The sequence below is a fragment of the Musca domestica genome, unplaced genomic scaffold (assembly GCF_030504385.1).
Source record: "Musca domestica strain aabys unplaced genomic scaffold, Musca_domestica.polishedcontigs.V.1.1 8, whole genome shotgun sequence".
Taxonomy (NCBI): domain Eukaryota; kingdom Metazoa; phylum Arthropoda; class Insecta; order Diptera; family Muscidae; genus Musca; species Musca domestica.
Genome location: NW_026712409.1, coordinates 411396 through 431370, shown reverse-complemented (window position 1 = coordinate 431370; position 19975 = coordinate 411396). Strand labels below are relative to the sequence as shown.

The 19975-nt window shown below is 37.3% G+C and overlaps 2 protein-coding genes across 3 annotated transcripts; both read right to left on the bottom strand.

The window, feature by feature from the left end:
* Positions 1–1995: 1995 nt before the first annotated feature.
* Positions 1996–8450, bottom strand: LOC131806606 (endoplasmic reticulum metallopeptidase 1-like). The gene is made up of 10 exons (XM_059130962.1): positions 7716–8450; positions 4935–5019; positions 4595–4870; positions 4143–4532; positions 3510–3690; positions 3261–3445; positions 3038–3181; positions 2706–2911; positions 2368–2650; positions 1996–2300 (listed from the first exon to the last, which is right to left on the bottom strand). Exons 1-10 carry the CDS (start codon positions 8393–8395, stop codon positions 2136–2138), a joined length of 2595 nt encoding a protein of 864 aa, XP_058986945.1. The 5' UTR covers positions 8396–8450; the 3' UTR covers positions 1996–2135.
* A 217-nt stretch (positions 8451–8667) lies between these two features.
* On the bottom strand, positions 8668–14068 carry LOC101889980 (endoplasmic reticulum metallopeptidase 1). 2 transcript variants are annotated; one of them, XM_011293885.3, is made up of 13 exons: positions 13932–14068; positions 13581–13791; positions 11983–12641; positions 11845–11929; positions 11656–11776; positions 10762–10916; positions 10313–10696; positions 10076–10256; positions 9832–10016; positions 9526–9769; positions 9352–9454; positions 9000–9282; positions 8668–8916 (listed from the first exon to the last, which is right to left on the bottom strand). In XM_011293885.3, the coding sequence occupies exons 2-13, from the start codon at positions 13680–13682 to the stop codon at positions 8749–8751; spliced, it is 2670 nt and encodes an 889-aa protein (XP_011292187.1). In that variant the 5' UTR covers positions 13683–13791; positions 13932–14068; the 3' UTR covers positions 8668–8748. The 2 variants fall into 2 exon arrangements, with proteins under 2 accessions (XP_011292187.1, XP_011292186.1); XM_011293884.2 differs by having other exon boundaries at positions 13581–13797; positions 13932–14064.
* Between the last annotated feature and the right edge of the window lie 5907 nt (positions 14069–19975).

Genomic DNA, 19975 nt, shown 5'->3' with positions numbered 1-19975 from the left:
TAAATTATTTCAATCTCATTTCAGAATGGAGGCGTCAAAAAGTTGCAGGAATTCAACAGAAGTGAAGAATAAGTGGAGGAGATACAGAAGCTCAAATAAGGGGAAAGAAAGCATCTAAGTATCAAGTATCATAAAAACTATTGTACATGTATACATTGTTTATTATGAAATTTTGTTTCTTCTTTGTACACCTTCACCGAAAGCGTCAAATCAGGGAAAAATTGATCAAAAAAAATTAAGAAATACTTTCGATTTTTTCGGAATATTATTGCAAAAATATTTTGACATACAATTTTTCTTTTCTTTGGTGAATTTTATGAAGAATTTTTTTCTTTGATGTCATCCTTCTAAAATGATGATTTGTTTCAGATTTTTGCACAAACTCACACAAAGTTCGGCGTTAACCCTAAAATGGGTTTTTAATATATATGAATTCCTGGTGATTAGATAAGATTTAGACCCTTGACGTCTTCTAGGACCTATAGGAGAATTTTATGACAAATAATTCTGTGGAATATTTTGACGTGCTCGTTTAAAGGGAGTTTAAACAATATTTTAAAAGGACCAAAAAGATCTCATTATTGACTAGCTCAACGGTTAAATTTGTTTACCAAAATATTTTTCATATTTTTATCTGCACTATTGCCTATGATTTCCCCTGTAATTATAGAAAATGGAATTTTGTTGCACAGTGTTATATTCGCCAAATTCCTGGTTATACGTGTTCCACGTTCCTTCAATTCGATTTTCGGGTACCACAAACCAACTTTCTCACGATATTCGGAATTAGCCGCATTGAGATGCAGATTTGAATATAGCCCCATGTGTAATTCATTTCTTTTCATTTATTTACCTTACATCCCTCTGATTTTACGTTGGTAAATGATGCACAATCAGAGCTACCTTAATGTGAATCATGCAGCCACATTCGGATTGGAGGAGAGACATACCCATGGCTCCCATACATATCTTTCATACATTTTCATGTTCAGGCAACTCAAAACTCATGATATTCACCCAAAAATGTATTTTTTGTATCTAAGACTCAAAAATACATTTGTCAAATTTGAAATCCATTTATGCCATGGAGAAAAAACGCTCGTCAAGTTAAGCCTTGTTTGATCAGACTCATATAAATATAGGGATTTGCAAAGTTTAAACAAAATTAGATTATTTTTTTAGTTCTGGGAGCTAAATTAGTATCTATGAAATTAAATTATGTTAACCTTTTGTGAGGGAGGTACCAAAGGAATATATCGATATTGCCCATCTTCGAACTCGATCTAAGTTTGATAATAATATTACGATGTTCCAAGTATGGACCAAATGGGATGCTCGCTTCAAGAGTTATCCTCCATTCAAAGGGAGGGACACCGCTAGATCGACTGAAAGTTTTCCTGAGACGGATTTGGTCCAAAGAGAACCCATGTCACTAAAACTGTTAGATTGAGTGAGTGAGTGTCAGATCTCTGCCATCAATATCGTACTAATGTTTTAAAAGAATATCATATTACTTCATTTTATGTTTCAAAATGTGTTCACTGCTTAACAATTACAGCACACACACACATACAAACTCTACATAACTGTCGTAATAACACACATACACACACTCATTTAAAGCACACGACGACATGGTTCGCTGGCATTGTCGATATACTGCTGGTAGAAGACCATTCAAATGCTCAAGTCGACAATCAAATTAAACTGGGGATTGTTGTCAGATGCCAATGTCGATCAAAAATTCAGCATATGATTGAAAAGCACAATTCATATAATTTGCCTTGTGCTATAGTTTAGTTTAGACCAACGTCCATATGCCTATGTCTCAATTCTTTTGAATCTAGATTAAACTCCCATGTTTCGTTCGATTTAACAATGCTCCATTTTAAACATACACTTCTGTCAAACATCCACACCAGTCTGGAGCATCACATTGTCGGCTCCATTCGACTTTTGCCCTTTCCTCACAGTTTCGATTTAGATAACACTAACAACTACATGCGTATATGACGCTTTATTGTTCAATATGCAAAATGCTAAGCTATAGTATATTAAAACAATTGATGCATGTACATTTCGAAGTCGCGCCATTTTTGGGAGTATGTTGATTCCATCGGTTTCTAATTTAGTGTCTAGAAGTGCCAGCTTTCGTATGAAGCAACCCAGTGCGTTGGATAGACCCAATCTGGGAATGAAGCCAAGAAACCGTTGAACTCTTCCGTGTACGTGTGGCTGTGATAGAGGAAGTGAGCTCCTATACCCAGACGAAATGAAGGACCTGTTTGTACGGCTACTCTCTAGAAAAACAAAATTGTGCTTTGTAATATTGTGTTCTTTCGAATAGTCTCGTTTCTTCACACATACCTCCACTTCTATCCAAAATTCAAAGGGTGCTTCGGCCATGGAATGGACGTGATATGCAAAATAGGGTGTGTCGTAATCCTCATCCAAAAGAACTCGGTTAAACGACCAATTCGATATTGTATTTCCTGCGTGCGGATCAATGTAAATGACTACCCTGTCTGCTGCTTTCAGTGAGAATTCGTAGCGTATTTTTGTGGGCTCCTGGTACACTTTAGAAAGCAGTTTAAGTTCGGTGGGTATAACTAGGTTGGGAGGTTTGGCCGGGACCCATTTTGAGGAGTTCCTTCAAAGAGAACGCGTCAAGTTAAAGCTTGGCTTAGCAAGATCATTCTACTTACTTCCAGCTCATCCACCTTGAACTATACAATGGCAATCCACAAAACATTTCCGTGGCACATTCTTCCTTTATCCAAAACTGAGGCAAAGCATTTTTCAGTGTAGTGTCATCCAAGCTGCCTGGCCTTGTGTCCACCGGTTGAACATAGAAGCCGGTGTCGTTCTTGACAACAACGCCCGTGTTGTCGTGGATGATTCGTTCTGTATGCTAAAAATTAAAGCAAATAAAAACTTAGGAGATGCACCTCATTTGTATTTCCGTAACGGTCGGCAGTAATCGAATTGTTTCATAATTTAAAGGATGTTTAATAATTAAAGCAGCAAGTATCCTTACCAGAACGTAAAAGCGTTGTGGATGCACATCCTTGGTGTATGGAAAGCCGGCAGGGGTCGCAGCAAGCACCACAAACAGCACACACAACGCAGCAAAAACCGAGGAAATGGTTTTTGATTTCTTGAACTTATTCAAAATAGGCATCTAAAGCAGACCGTGTGTGGATGAGGAGGAAGTTGTACATAGTTTGCATTCAGCCTTAGTAATGAATTGTCTTACTTACAATAAAACCGCCAAAATGTAATGTACAGAGGACACAAAATGCTGACAGCAACAGCTCCGGTTTGCTAGTGGGCCCATCGCGCCCTTGCATTGGAATAAAAAACGTCAAAAACAAGAACGCCATGTAGGTGTAAAACCAAAATGGCATTATTTGGCACGCGCAATGGACGACGAAGTAGTAATCCTCTGCAAGCAAAATATTGTTCACTTGGTAAAGTAGACTGTTGAGGCGCTAACAATTGTAACTTACTTGTGGTGACTTTGGACAGAACCATGTTCAGGATCACCGATATGGTGTAAAAGAACACTGCTATCATTGCAAAGAAGGACGACCGTATGTCGAGTCCGGTCATAACGATGCAGACAACCGCCAATATTAGGCAATGGGCATGCATAAAGGAAACTATTATGTTGTCCAGGTTCAGTAAATTCTAAGAATAAAAATTATCATATATCTGTATCGTTCGTAATACACGTAGAATTCGAAAGAGTAATATTCGTGAGAACTGGCTTAGTTGATAATTAGAAACGACGTCTATACATTCAAAAGTGTTTTGCATTCTTAAGTACCACTTTCCGGTGTAATTCACAACATTACAATTGTAATTCGAGAACTCAATTGGTTATTCGATACTTTCATTTCAAATTTGAGTTATTCCATTCGACACTCGACCTTTAAATAAAACTTAACTAACAACAAATGGAATTCGGGAAATACAATTGAAATGCTGCGAATTGCGATTGAAATTCACGAATTACAGATAAAATTTTCTGATGTCGCATGTGTGATGAAATTGATTCTAACGTATATACTTCTATATATATTGACAACGTTTAATTGCTTCGTTGTGAGTGAACTCAGAGCAGTATCGGAATTCCTTACCTTATTTTTAGTCCAGTGGATGTACAAGCCCGGACCAATAGCCAATATAAAGAACATGGGACAAAAATATAAACCAAAAATTAACCATGTCTCGCTATACCATGACTGTGTTATACTCAGTGCGTCTACAATAACAGCAATCAAAATGGTAAGGCCGGCTGCCACAAGGACCGTACCGAGCTGGCAAATTATGATGACAAAAAACTGCATATAAAACGGTTTGGTCTCCTCTTTTCCTCGTCGTTGGGGCATTTGAAAAACACTCAGAAAAATGAAAATAATAGCGCAGCAGCTGGTTATAACGTTAATAATCGTGCCCGTTGTCTTTGTATAGGCCACCATAAACCAGCCCAGGAAGTCATAGAAAACAACATGTCCCTCCGCGTGTTCCTTAAAAATTACGAGTGATTATTCAGTACAAAACATTCAATGGAGTTCATGTGCATTCTTACTTCTGGATTGGTCAGCTCCTCTGCATTTGCGAGAGCCCATGCTAAGGCCAGCACATTATCTCCGGTTGTCTGATACGTTCCGCGTTCCAGATTATGAAAATTGTCGTATTTCGTATGATAAATATAACCATTGAGGGCATGTGCCATGTCGAGACCAGGCACGCCGCGATGATCACGAAATATGCGAAAGTCAGTATCGGATGGTACAAAGTTATTCTGGAACAGTTCCTCGGCCAATGTGGTCGCAAATGGATGGCGTGCAGATTTCTTATAGTACTGTAAAGACGAAGTGAAATGGAGTTAATGACAAACTATGACTTGAAAATGAATATTCACTCACCTTGATTAGCCATGGATGGTTGGGGCCGGTTTGGAAGAGAACTTCTTTGCCTCCAGATCCAGTGGAATCCAAATTAATCAGAGCTCTGAAAAAATATTTTGGGACATAAAATGCTTTTCGCCATTGTTTGTTCAGTGCTTTCGAATTTAACAATGATCCGCTTATGAAACCGCTGCTTGGCTGCGGAGATTTCAAAATGGCATGTCTTTGACTCTCAAAAACAACATAGCACAGATATAGCGACCATTATCAAAAACAAAACTGTTGCTATGAAGAACCGCGTTCTAGGTCTTAAAACATTGTCCCAGCATTACTAATTCTGCTAAAACGTGCGACATAACAGCATGCATTTTTGCTATTTCAATTAAGTTTAGTGGAATTCGCTTCGGATTAGCTGTAGCTTCCACATAAAGTGTCCATTCCATTTTTATATATTATATTATCTTTCTGGTTGTGCTATTGGTGCTATGATAACATTTTCTGGAAAAAGTTACTCAGTCACCTCAGCAGAGAGAATATGTTTTTTTTTCGAGCAGACACATATATGAGGCATGCCTGTTTGCTTTATCAGAAAGATTTACTCAGATCAGAGACAAATGAAGATATAGACAACGAAAAGTTAGTTTTGTCTTTTTAACCAGGTGGCTCTCATCAGGTGGCATAGTCAACATGTGTTAACCCAATCGACTTCGAAAACACATTTTATCGTTTTTCAAGAATTTCACGGGAATATTCCCATATTTTTCGATGTCACTACAAAGTTTTCACTTATCTTGTATTATGAAACTACAGGTTTAGTTATTTTTAACGTTTTAGAATCGAGTGACTTCAATATTCCAACTCAAACCCCTGAAACGATATGGACGATATCTGCTGATCCGATTTTTCGAAGATAAACGGTGAGGGCATTTCGTTGTTTATATCTTCATTTGTCTATGCTCAGATACATCATGCAACAGAGTTTGTGTTCACTCAAGTGAGAATATGACAAAAGTTTTGAGGCAACTCTCAATTTTCAAGTGAAAATTACTTATTTGCCGAATGCAAATTATCTGAAAAAAATTAAATATTGAAACTGATTTTTATTCGGCTGATGATGCTGCAAAATGATTACTGGGAACAGTAAGAATTTACAAACTCTCAGTAATGTATTTGTTAAAATTGCTCTCCTCTTGACTTGCTCTCACTTACTGGACCTGGCGGAGAGTCTTTAATATCATTAAGGAGTTATTGTTCATGATCTATATCCTAAGTCTCCCTATGATTGGATTCCTTAGAACTCCAATAAATTACAAATGTTCAAAATATTAAGATTTTGTTCTTTTTCATAGCTATTGTATAGTCAATTCATTCTGAAGTAGAATTGTAAAACGGTTTGTAAAGACTTCTAACCAGTAAAGAAAGTCTTAAAGTCGGGCGGGCCGACTTTATGATACCCTACACCACTTTGCTAATTTAGTAGAGCTCCGCATAACAATTGAAAGTTTTTATGGGAGAATTCAATCATATACGCTATGATTATAGTTATAATTTAAAGTTTAAAGAACTAAATATGCTGGGCATTTGTATCTTTTAAATTCGGATTTGTATTGCTCATTTGGTGCACAATTAATTTGAAATCAGATAAAGATATATATGGGAGCTATATCTAAATCTAAACCGATCTCGATAAAATTTGGCAAAGATATTTCTGAGCTGTATTATATTTCCCCGAATATCTTTGTTACGGAGTGCATATTACGGTTGTGGGTAACAAATGCAACAAATCGGATGAACAATATATATGGGAGCTATAGCTATATCTGAACCGATCACCAAATTTGGCATACTAGCTTCTAGACTCAATTCTGTTGTATGTGCCAAATTCCATCCCATTCGGACGAAGTTATATATGAGAGCTGTATCCAAATCTGAACCGATCTCGATAAAATTTAGCAAATGTAATTCTGAGCTGTATTTGATATATTTCCCCAAATATTGTTGTTACAGAGTGCATATTACGACTGCGGAGGGCAAAAATAACAAATCGGATGAACAATATACATGGGAGCTGTAGCTATATCTGAACCGATTTCGATCAAATTTGGCATACTTATTTTCAGGCCCAATTTAGTTTTATATGCAAAATTCCATAATATTCGGGCTGATATTACACGTTTGGTGCACAATAAAAGGCAAATCAGACCAAGATATATATGGGAGCTATATCTAAATTTTGACCGATTATCCAATTTTAATAGGGTTCATCCTTGGGCCAAACAAATGATTTGTGCAAAATTTCATATGGATAGGGCAAAAAATGCGAACTGTACTTTGTTTACAAAAATACATGGACAGACGGACGGACATACATAAATCGACTCAGAATGTGATTCTATGCAGATCATCAAAAGGAACTATGGGTCTATCTCGATTCCGTTTGCCTGTTACAAACAAATTCACAAAGACACCCTGACCACCTTGTGGTGTAGGGTATAAAAATGTGAACCCAAAATATTGAGTAAGTTGACCAACATAAGAATAGTATTGTGCGCAAAATGGGAGGCATGTTTTGATTGCCGGCGGAAAAGCAGCTTTATTCGCAGTTATATCCAATGAATTTTTTTGTAGAACATTTCGTCTTTGGGCTTTCGTCGCCTTTTTCTTAAATCGTTTTTCCTTCCTATAGAATAAAGAACTTCAGAAATTCTGCTAGTTTAATACACCTTGTGACTGCCTTTGTTTCAGAAAGATATATGGATATAGAAATCATTCTCACCAAGAATGAAATAGACGACTTACTTGCAGTACGGTGCCCATTTATGTTCCGTTATGAAACCATGTGCAGCCAAGAGATTACTTTCTTCTGCACCGTTAAATAAGAAAACGATCGGATTCTTTAACTCCTTTTCTGACGAGGAAATAACACGTAGAACTTCTAGCATAACCACAATCATTACGCCAGCATCGGCAGCAGCGGGTGAGGCTACTTCTGAATCGAAGTGAGAATTTATCAACAAATACGATTCACTTGTTGTGTTCTTGGGCGAAAGCTTGACAATAACATTGGAGACATTATGATAGGAAGTGGCCATTTCCCAAAGCTCGAAGTCTCCCGATGAATACTGAACATCTACTTCCATGTCGTATAACTCCTTTCGCGAGGCAGACGCTATTTTCTCGATTTCCTCCAATAAAAACTGTATTGCGTAGACTTCATTTTCCACTGTGCCCGTGAGTTTTACACCAATCGATGACAATCCGAGTAGTTGAATTTGAGCTCTTTCACCAATGAATTCATTTGGATGATGACGTTCATCGCGTATTAAATTAGTTTCGGGATAAGAAAAAAAGCTCGGGATAACAACGACGTAAAAAAGAACAAACCAAAAAACGCAGAACAATGGGGCCCAGTACCAATTTATTTTCTTTGACTGAACAAATCCCTTTGTATCCAGATTGACATCGAAACTCTCCTTCATGTCTGCCACCAATCGAAAGAACGCCTAAATTTGTACTAAATTTAAATTTGTAAACTGAAGGTAACAAGAGGCAAGTGATCTTATCAAATGCTACAATAAATAGTATTTATATGCTATAAATTAATAAAAACAACTTCGATTAAGAAACAGTATATATTGGTCATTAGCGAATATATATTCTTGTTTTTTCATATCTGCTCAGATTAATATCAGCTAATAATCCGATAATATTAGACCACTGGTTACTAGCATTGCGAGGAAAGGGAAAAACATTTCATAGGGTCTTAATAGAACATTTTTTATTAGACACCATAAACTTAAAGGTCTATGATAATTAATTCATCTAATGGAGTCTAGAATATCCAAGTGTCGTATGAAGCCGGCCAGGCAATTGGATCGACATAATTGGGGAAGCTAGCAAGGAACTTTTTGAATTCGGGCGTTTGTTTATCTTCATGGTGATTCCAATGTCCGCCAATGCCTATTTCTAGATTTGGTTTACTCCAATCACCACCTTTTTTCTGTAATCATACAAGGAAATGTAATTTATCAAATTCTAGAATAGTAGCATTGATGTTTGTTAATATATTTTATATCAACTCACCTCGATTTCCAACCAAAACTTTAGAGGATCCCCGTTTATTCCATATGAGAAATAAATAAAATAAGGCGGTTCCCACTCCATACGCAATGGTGTCCAATGGAAAGACCATTCAATTACCCTACCTTCATTAAGAGGTCTTATAAAAATGCCCATATGGTCGGGACCAGTCAATTCAAAATCATACCGTAATTTTGTCTTACTTATTTGATTTTTGGAAGTAACATTTATGACAGGCATATTGTCGAACGTGGGCTCCGGTCCAGGTATCCAAATACTAGACGCTCTGCGTAATTTATTGAAAACAAATCGTTAAGATGAAGCGTGTCAACCTTAATTAAAAATCCAGCCTTACCTTGATTTATGCCACCTGTGATTATACAGGGGCAGCCCACATAACATTTCTGTTTCACAATCGTCCATTATTGGTCTTGCCAACGTCATATTTATCACATTATCTGTGGGAGAACGGAATTATGTTATCTGTGTTAGATGTCCTAAACATATAGCGATCTCTTATCGTATTTACTTTTAACTGAATATGTCCTCCTGTCCTGAGGTAAAATATAATAACCCGTTTCGACTCGGCGCACTTCATTGTGCATATCACGGAAAGTACGTCGTGTGTGCAAAATGGAGAACCGTTGAACATTTGTTTCTGGTCTGTATGGGAAACCGAGTGGAGTAGCGGCTATAATCAAACAAACCAAAGTTAATCCGAGCAGCGAGCAAATGATAGTCCTCGATTTCCTGAATAAATTTAGACAAGGAATCTGAAAGCCAGTCAGCGTGTTAGTAACAATACTCCCAAATATGTTTAACAAACTCAACATACCATGAAGCCACCAGTAAGTATGCCCACGCCAACCGTAAAGGCGCAAATAATTAAATCGGGATTTACGGAAGCGCCAAACCGTCCAGTCATCGGTATAAATGTAACAAAGAATCCGTGCGACAAATATGCATAAAATATAAACGGCGGGATGCCACAGATAATATGAGGTATCATCCAAGCCATAGCTATAAATAAATTGTGTATGGATTATGGTACTTTCCTCCAGAGGTTGTTTGAAGCTTACGTTTATTATGAAGTTTTGTCGCCAGATTAATTATCAATGAATTTGTGTAGAACAAAATAGCTATGGTAAACATAAAGGCTGAACGAATTTTACAAATAGTCATAAGCAACGTTAGTGCTGATAGAAACAGACAATGACAATGTAACAGCAGCTGCACGCGATATCCCATTGGAAAACGATCCTAAAGAAAAGAAATGTTAAAAGAGCATTGATTGGGCCACATATTTCGGTACTCACATCCTTCGTATAGTGAAAGTACAGAGCTGGAATAATCGCAAAACCGAAGAAGAGCGGGCAAAAATATAAACCCAATATCAACCACGAGTGTGTAAACCATGACATTGGTAGGTGAATCAGGTCCATAAATATGCCCATTAGGAAGACTAATAAAGCAGCGATTAAAACAGCAACCACTTGCACTAAGAACGTATTCAAAGATCGCCTCAGGACATGGCGCAGTTTCAGGCCGGTACAATTTGACATTTGGAAGAATGAATAACCACATGCAGCAATGGCGGCCAAACAAACAACAACGTTCAAAATAATGCCTTCGGTTTCAGTGTAAAATACTAAAAATGAGCCCATTACATCAAAGAAAACTGTATGCCCCTCGGAGTATTTCTAAATTTGAATTTTAAGCATTAGTTTAGTGACTTCGTTACTTTTTTGCCAAGAGCAGTACTTACCGATGTATCTTCTAATTCGTGAGCATTAGCTATTTCTCTTACCAAGGCCAAAACATTATCACCAGTGTTCTGCAAGCTACCTCTTGGTAAGATTTCTGGCCGATCATAACGTGTATGATACACATAGCCGTTATATTGATGTGCCATATCGAGACCTGTAACGATGGTAAGCTAAGTTTTTAGTTCTATTATATATTCCACAAGAGTTTAAGTTAAGATATGGATATTTTTCCATTAATTAATTTTAACGAAGAGTTCGGATGTTTATGTTTATGCATTAGGTGTGTACGATAACTTTTGCACTAAAAATTACATAGTAAATTGAACCAACATTTCAAACGAGTGCCTTATCAAAAACATAATTGTTTTGAATGGATTTAAAATTAATAAATGTTAAAAAACCAGCTTGTCGCTTGATTTATACGTACACAAGTATACAACCCCACTACGGAGTCGTTTTTTTATTAACATCAAATTTAATGCACCTAATATTCTTGTACCAAGAGTTTAAGTATACCAAAACGATAGGTATCTCATATTTATGTGTCATAATTGTTTAACTAAAGTGCTGAATCGATTGTTAGGGTTAGGGAAGAGAAAATTTTGTTGACCATAGCTTTGCTCTTTTACAACGGTTTGCTTGAAGCGTTTAATATGACATAAGGCTGTCGAGATAAGTACACTAACAATTTTTATCAGGCCACATATTCGGCAAATGTATAATAATAATTTTGTCTTTTCTGAGATCTACATTGCTCCCGTGATTCATTAGATTATGTTACAATTTATTTTACAGCTTATAGAGAGCGAGAAGTTCGACTTATTAACTTTATTGTATTTTTTGTCACAGAACATTTTTTGTGCATTCGTTGTTGACGAATAATTTTTACTTACCAGGCACCTTTCCATGGTCTCTGAAAATACGGAAATCTGTATCGGATGGAATGAAGTGCCTTTGGAACATCTCTTCAGCTACCGTGGAAGCATAAGGATGGACAATTGCATTTCTGTAATGCTGTAATAAATGGAGAGAAGTTGTGAGAGGGAAAAGGCATGCCGGGATATCTGTCTTTTTTAACGAACCTTCATTAACCAAGGATGATTTGGCCCAGATTGGAAGAGAATTTCGCGACCACCATTGCCAGCGGAGTCCAAGTTTATTAAAGCCCTTGAAAAAAATGGCATGTAATCTGATATCATCGCAGCAACGACCCAACTTACTTGCAATATTTTGCCCATTTGTGCTGCGTAATAAAAGCGTGTGAGGCTTGCAAAGGATTTTCTTCGGCACCGTTAAACAGGAATACAACTGGATTTCTTAAAGGCTTCTCCGCTTTTGACAATACACGTATAGTTTCTAACATAATAGCCACCATTGCGCCATCATCCCCTGCTCCTGGTCCACTGGGTACGGAGTCGTAATGGCAATTTACCAACAAGTACGATGTTCCATTGTAGTTTTTGGGTCCCACTTTGATCACAAAGTTCTGTATATTTTGATACATGTTAACCATTTCCCAGTGTACGTAACTTCCGGAAGCGATTTGCACATCTGCTTCGATTTCGTAGATATATTTAGCTTCGCTCTTAAGCTTTTGTACATACGCATGGAAATAGGTTATGGCTCCTTTTTCATTGGCTTCGCTACCAACTACTCGCGGTCCTAGCTCAACTAATTTCTGCAGATTTATTTCCGCTCTTTCAGCAATGAAACGGTCGGGATATTTGGCCTCATCTTTAATGTTCAATGGATGGGGTAAACGATGGAATGCAGGTATAGCAACCGTGAAATACAGTATCAGCCACAAGCCAATGAATACTGGAGCCCAGTACCACCTGATTCTGTTGCGGGTAACAAAGAGACTTTTCAATCCCACATTCTGTAATTAATAAAATAATTGTTGATTAAAAAATCTAGGTTTTACTTTTCACTAATATAACGAATAGTAGTCCCATATCTTATCATTCACGTTGTCATTTTCAGATACTATAACCATTCGAACGAAGAACTGCATACAGTTGTGTTGAGAACAAAAAAAAATAACTGTCCATTCAAACTATCCAAATAGTCTCCACATTGGAATATGTTTTATTTAAACATGTTATCGTCCCAAAAATTGAATTCCTTAACGGGAGCTACAAATCGTTTTGCTTGGCGGCTTATATTGGTCGTCATTTTAGTCCTTTAACTCTACTCAAAAATATCATATATGTATACCGTGACATTCGTGTATATAACAGATATTATACCAGTTTTAAAATCAATTGTCTGAACATATTCATGCTTCAACTTTTCAGTGTCCGTGGATGTGCCTAATGAGTCTACGTATTTAATTCTTTGTAACAATTTAGAAAAGGTTGGCTGGACGTATTCTTTTTACCCAAAAGTTCCGTTAATAAGTATCACTAAAATGGTGATTTTAAAACTTTAGTTTTCTGCGATGTACAGTTAAAGGAGGTTACAAGCAAACCCCATCTGATTTGTCTGCTAACACCATAAATGTGGGGGTATATATAAATTCAAGGTACAAATTGTTTAACTATTGTTAACTTATGGAAGAATTCAGAACGAAGATACCAATCGATTTTGGGCTCTTACCAAAAGTCAACTGCAAAACAATATTTTTATTCATTGAAACTACACATACTTTGGCACTCCTTTCTTGCTGACGGTATATCAGACAAAGTATTTAAAAAAAAAATGAGATATATGCCACCCATATGGGCTATTTGATTATATCAATGGTGTATGGGTACAAATATTTTTTTGAGCACGGATGTACGCAAACAATACAAACATGATTTACACGACAACTCACCTCATCTTGTGTTTGTGTTTGCCGTAGTAATGGATCGGTTGTACTTTGGTCGGCATTAGGCATGTTAACCCGTCGTCTTATGTTTTTGCCGCGATCATCCATTTTTATGGAGATGGTTTGCTTACTATTTACTGATTTCCTACCAAGCGAGGAGCCAATCCGCTAGATCACTGTTGAACACCTCAGCACTGACTGACCGACCGGTCACCACCTGTTTCTAAGTAAGAAGCAAAGATGTACATTTTGGGCGAGTTCTTCATTCGAAAACCAAACATTATTTTTTGTTGGAAGGGCGATAAACAAGAAATCAATCGGGGAATTGCGTATCTTATCTATTGGATTTACACTCACACACCGTCGCCGGTTCCACCGTTTGCATACTGTTTTGATTGCTGGATTTGTGTTGTTCAAGTGCTGATTACTCGGTTAACAAATAGACGAGTACCGACGCAAAAGCAATTCAAAGAAATATTAGGCTTGCCTTTTACACCGTCCACATCTACGGTAGTAAAGAGATTAGATTAATGTCCAGTTTTTCTCAGGCAATGGCTAGATTCATATTCTTTGAAATGAGAAATGAAAACTTTTGTAAAGAAGATACATGTCAAATGAAAGCAATTATTAAGAAAATATTTTGCATTTCATGCAACAAGAATTCAGTCCCTGTTCTCTGAAATACTCGAGCGAGCTTTAAGGTGAGAATACATAAAACGCTTTTTTGACTGGCTCAAGTCATCGGCTGGCTTAAATCACTGGCACGAAGAAGTCAGCCGATGACTTAAGCCGGTCAAAAAAGGGTTTTATGTTTTCTAACCTTTAGTCCTTAATCGAGTTCGAGCGGAAGCTCAAAGATGAGAGCGTTTCTTCGTCTATATTTTCAATAGTGTATGTCCAACAGCCCTGCGCGAGAACACGAGACCGCTCATTAGACAATTTCTCCTTGATTTTAGAAAGTATCAATAAATCAGTGTTAAAACGTTATTTATTCCTTTATTGCTTCATTAATACGATTGGATCAAGTTCATATTTAAAACGAATATAAAGAAAAACAGTCCAAGTCCAAACGCGTTGAAGAGCATTGTCGCCAATCTGCACCTCCACTGCTGTCGTTTCAGGAGTGTTAGTGAAAATATTAAATCAATAAATGTAACAAGTAAAAAAGCAGTAAGTTCGACCGGGCCGAACTTTGAATACCCTCCATCATTAGCTAAAGAAAACATTTTTTTATAAAAGTTATATGAGAACCATACCAAAACGGGAACCTCTATAGACAATATTAAACTTCAAGGATTGTCACCTACTAAATCTTCCTAAATACCAAATTTGAAAAAATTTCGTGGGTAAATGTGGCTTGGTTTATCAAAATACCGAATATCGGTGGGTATCGTTATATGTGCGCTATAGGAAAACGTGGACCTAAATATTCAATGTTTTGTCGTCGATTAATACGAGCGGAGAGCGACCATCGGCTGTTATGGCGGTCCACACCATCACCATGACCGGCGCTTGAGTTCTGGTGGCCACCGAAGTTGCACATTTTCAGCTGACCTCTTTGGCAAGTAAACACGATCATTTTGTTTGTTTACAAACTGCTGGACAACGAATGTTTTCTCATCGGAGAAAATCAAATTCGGCAATTTACTACTTTCGGCCAAGCGAAGCAACTCTTTAGCTCTTTTGAGTCTATTTTCTTTCTGTTGCGGTGTTAGTTCTTGCACTTTTTGGAACTTCAATGGCTTTACCCCGAGCTCATTTTTAAATATTTGCCAAATGGAATATTGCGATATGTTCAGTTCACGAGCCATTTTTCAGCCACTGCGACGCGGGTTTCGATCAAGTCGTTTCTTTAATTTTTGGAACCATTTCTGCTCATATTGCTGTTTTCTACCATCCACTTCCTTGTCGTCGGCTACGATACTGGTATCACGGTAACGAGCGATGTTACGAGACACAAAAGATTTAATCACATTTGAATGCTGGAGTGCTCTAACGATAGCCACTTGTAGTTTTCCAGCCAAGTATAAAGAAATCACTCTATCACGCTTGAATTCGATCACGAATACCTTTTTCTGGAAAATTGTGACCAAATTGCTTTTGTCTGCTTGTAAACAATATAATGAGCTGTCTGTCTGAAGTTGGTTGCAGTTTTTTCATCACACCCTGTATGTACTTTGTTCCGACGCCTATTGCGAACTACAAATACCAATTTTTAGACAAATCGGTGAAAAAAAATGTAGCGAAAATCATCGAAATACCGAATATCGAGAGATGAGATGTTGTCAAATGTATAATTTTGAAAAAATTGTAAACATATGATTGCTTGACTTTACCTTCTTTATTCTACCATGACAATAACAAAGAAAGTGTAAATTATGTTTGACATTCCATGTGCCTTTTAAATTTTGCAGGAACATCTTATTGCACCATGCATGGGACGTTTTTCAATGCAGTTATACGGAATTCAATTTATTTCAATCTTAAGCGCGAAATACCAAAGGATATTGGGATTAACACAGGATTATTGGGATTAACAAAATCATAAAAAGTAGTCGTAAAAACATTTCAACTATTCTAACATTGCGGTTTTCGCGGTTAATAAGACATGAATATTATTCATGAACCAAACGTCGGCACGGTGCAATGTTCCACACTATTGTCAAACTGATCCATTGGTACGCATTGTTGCATGCGCGTACGAAAATAAACTTTACCGAACGTTTGCAACGTCCATAATACAATGGAAACAGTGTAAAAAACAATATTTACATTGACGTCTCTAAATATAGCAGTCCTCATTTCGCTCAGCAAACGTTTTCCTGCGATTCGTTCGCCAAAGATACAACTCGGCAAATCACAGCCGAAGTAAGTTAAAGCAATCGTATTGTTTGTGTACTTCTGGCATTGAAATGTGTGTGGTATTGTTTTGTGTGAAGTACAAAACGATTGAAAATAATTTTGAAGTTTCTGACTTCGTGGGAGCAGTACGTTATTCGTTTCGTTTGTTTTCATTCGCTGATTGCATGTATAATTCCGTTCTCAACTTCTGTCATGGCCACCATGATAAACAGGAACAGGGCACACAAGCAAATGCCACACGTCGGCATTCAAGTTATGCCCTTGTGTCAAAATGGCATATCCCTTTTAGAAATAACGGTTACTTCTCCTCTGCGAGATGCTAAAGAGAACACATACTCATTGAGGGCTTTAGTTTGTTGCAGGGGTTTGTCGTGCACGGTCGTGGGGGATTTCGGACGAATTTTACGGCATAAGTTGTAGTTGGTGGTGTAATAAAAAAAAGAATAAATAAAAATAGAGTTTTGAAAAGGGTAAATGCATACAACATACTTAAGAATGAATCCGCGTTATATGGTAGCTTCAATCGACATAATCTTGGAAATAAACGAAGAGTTACAATTTAAAACCGAAAAAAAAAACAAAAAAGAACGTACATAAAAACGAAATGTTATGTATACACATACATACATACCGACACACTTCTGTGGCATTGTCCTAGATGTTGTATACCTTCATCCACGACTGTTTACTACTCCTACATGGAGTTTGGAAATCATCCGCTTGTGCACATTCGTACATGCATACATACATTCGTAAATAGTATCCTTCTGCTACAGTTTGCCTGCGGCCTATTAAAATGACATTAAGATAATCCTCATCTTCCTCTTAAAGTTATACTGTGGCTATGCTTTTTATGTAATGTCTCATCGGCCAACTCGAGCTATAGCAATTGTAGTTCAAGTTGTTGTTATTGCCATACTTTCACCTAACCACCCACACACATCCGACCGACTGGTGGGGACATGCACTGCGGGCATTTCCCGTCGTAGTTAGTAATTTCATTCTGGTAGAAGTGCATTAACTGGGTCAAAGACCAAAACCTCCTTCCAAATGGGTCTATAACTACCCGAAGCAAGCTGAGTTAAATTTCATATAAAATGAAAAGTGCCGTGATTTCAATACGAAATATGGAGTCACCATCGGAGGTTAGCGTGTAGTAAGTAGCACGCTTCAAATAATTTACACGTTACACACATGCGTTCAGCTGCTGCTACTACTACTACTACTATTTGCAGTGCCTTAGCCATCGCCGCTGACTGCATGACCATGGATACAACACCCTGGCCCTCTTCCCCTGCCGCACTATCGTAGTTACTTCTTCGAAATTGATTTTTCGCCCATCCGTATGCCGAGGCGAGTTTGTTTATGCGATTGCTTTGGGTACAGACTGAATGGTAGTGATTTTTTACACAATTGTATTTCTATCTCCAAACAGTTCAAGACGTCGTTATTAGCATGCGAACCCTTGTGCCGGTGTGTATATGTGTGTACGCCTAGCACAGACCTTGGTGCTACGATTCAAAATAATTCGGTTTATTTTGCACTCGCTTACACTCGTATTTCTGGCTTGCTGCCTTTTTCACTGTCACTCAAAAAGCAAAAGTAGGTCAGTAAGATTTTACGAGTACATCTGTGGCAGTGGGTGAATGAAATTACCTACCCTCGGGCCAAGTGTTTAGATGACAGCGCAAGCTGCCAACAAAAAAAAAAAACTTTTTTGTCGATCAATCTGGATGGCCGATTTATTGTAACAGACACCGCAAGCTCCTTTTTCGTTTGAACCACACGCTCGTATAAAAAGAATTTGAATTGTTTTTGTTTCGCTTGGGCATATGCATGTATATATATCCATATAGCATATATATATGTATATGCATATTGTAGAAGCTATACTATAAGCACGAATGTATGTATGGAAGTTATGTTATTCCGTGTGGCGTTTTAATTTAGCTATATCAGCGAGTTTAAGCTTTATAACCGAGTGTAGAAAAAAACAACAAATCCCGCCAAAACAACTCCCAAAACATTCAAACTGTTTTGTGGATGTATTCTGTTCGGAAGGGGGCCCGATAACACAAATACGGAAGGCCTAAGGAGTGCTTTAGCCCGTCTACGCAATAGAACGGGCCCCTCAATTCCACAACCATCTCCACCTACCTCACCTCACCCCTCCTCAGCCGGCGTCAGTTGCGGACGCGAATTGGCCACCAGTGTCACAACAGCAAAAACCACAGCAACCTTCGTCAGCAGTAATGAATCGAATCGAAATGTAAGTAAAATTATATTTTTATATATTTATTTAGATACACTCTCCGAATCTGCAGTGCGGCAAATTCTAATGTAGAAGTTGTTTCACCGCTTATAAAGGGAATGCCAGAACCGCACTCGAATCCTGCCATCGATTTTCTGCGGCTTATGTATTATTGTGCCAAATAGAGTTTTAAAGCATGCATCTCGTACTGTCACAATGTATATTTATGTTTAAAACATTTACCCAATAGCGGCATGCATTTTCACAATACGGGTGAAATCAGCTAGTCTTATTGGATGTATGCACTTGATTCTTTCTCTATTCGTTGTTCGATCATTTACCATGAAATAACTACTTAATTCACCACACAAAAATGCCAGAAACATGGCCCAAATATGGTCGGCCAGTAAGCCCATCTACCAACTAATTTTACTGTCACAAGCCATATTATGATTTTAAATTGAAAGAAGGTAAAATCACAACTGTGTGTGAAAATCTACCAAGTTTATTGTCAAATTAATGTCTAAGGTGGTCCTCTTGGCCGACAGTAGCTCCAAGCGAAACTCTAGCTGTGCGAGTTATTTATTTTCCCTATAACTTCCAAGAATCAAAATTTACAAAAATAAATATTTTTTATTAGTACACTATCATGGTAGAATAATACAGATAACAGCAAGTGTTGTTGTACAACAATCGTAACAACAACCACATACAAATTTGTTTTGTACGTAATACAAGTAGTACAAGTTTTCTCAAGTACAACAGAGATTTTTTTCTATTATTAGGCAACCAAAATATGTTCACATTGTCCTGCAGTGAATTTTTGTATAAAAAAGTGTATACCTATTGTATATCAAGAAATGGAATTAAATTACAAAACGTCATATCGAGTTTGACACTAGTATTACTATAGAGTGAAATCAGCTGGGTCTTGCTGCTACCTGTAATAGTTACACCATAAGTACACTATGAAAGTAATTTAAAAAGCATCAAAAAACTTAACATTTAATTCATTTAAAGTAAAAAAATAAATAAAAATGAAAAGAGATAATATTTCAACCACTTACAGCCTATTTGGAATGCTTTAAACTGGGTTTTCTCAAAGGCTAGGTTCAATTTTTTGCCATTCTTCCAACAAAGCTTTCTTCATTGCAAGATATGGTATGCTGACGGATTTTTCCATCGAAATAGCTCCATAAGTTCTATATGGAGTTTATGTCTGGACTCTGAGCTGGTGTATCCACGACATGGGGACAATTAGATAGCAGCCATGACCACACTTTATAAG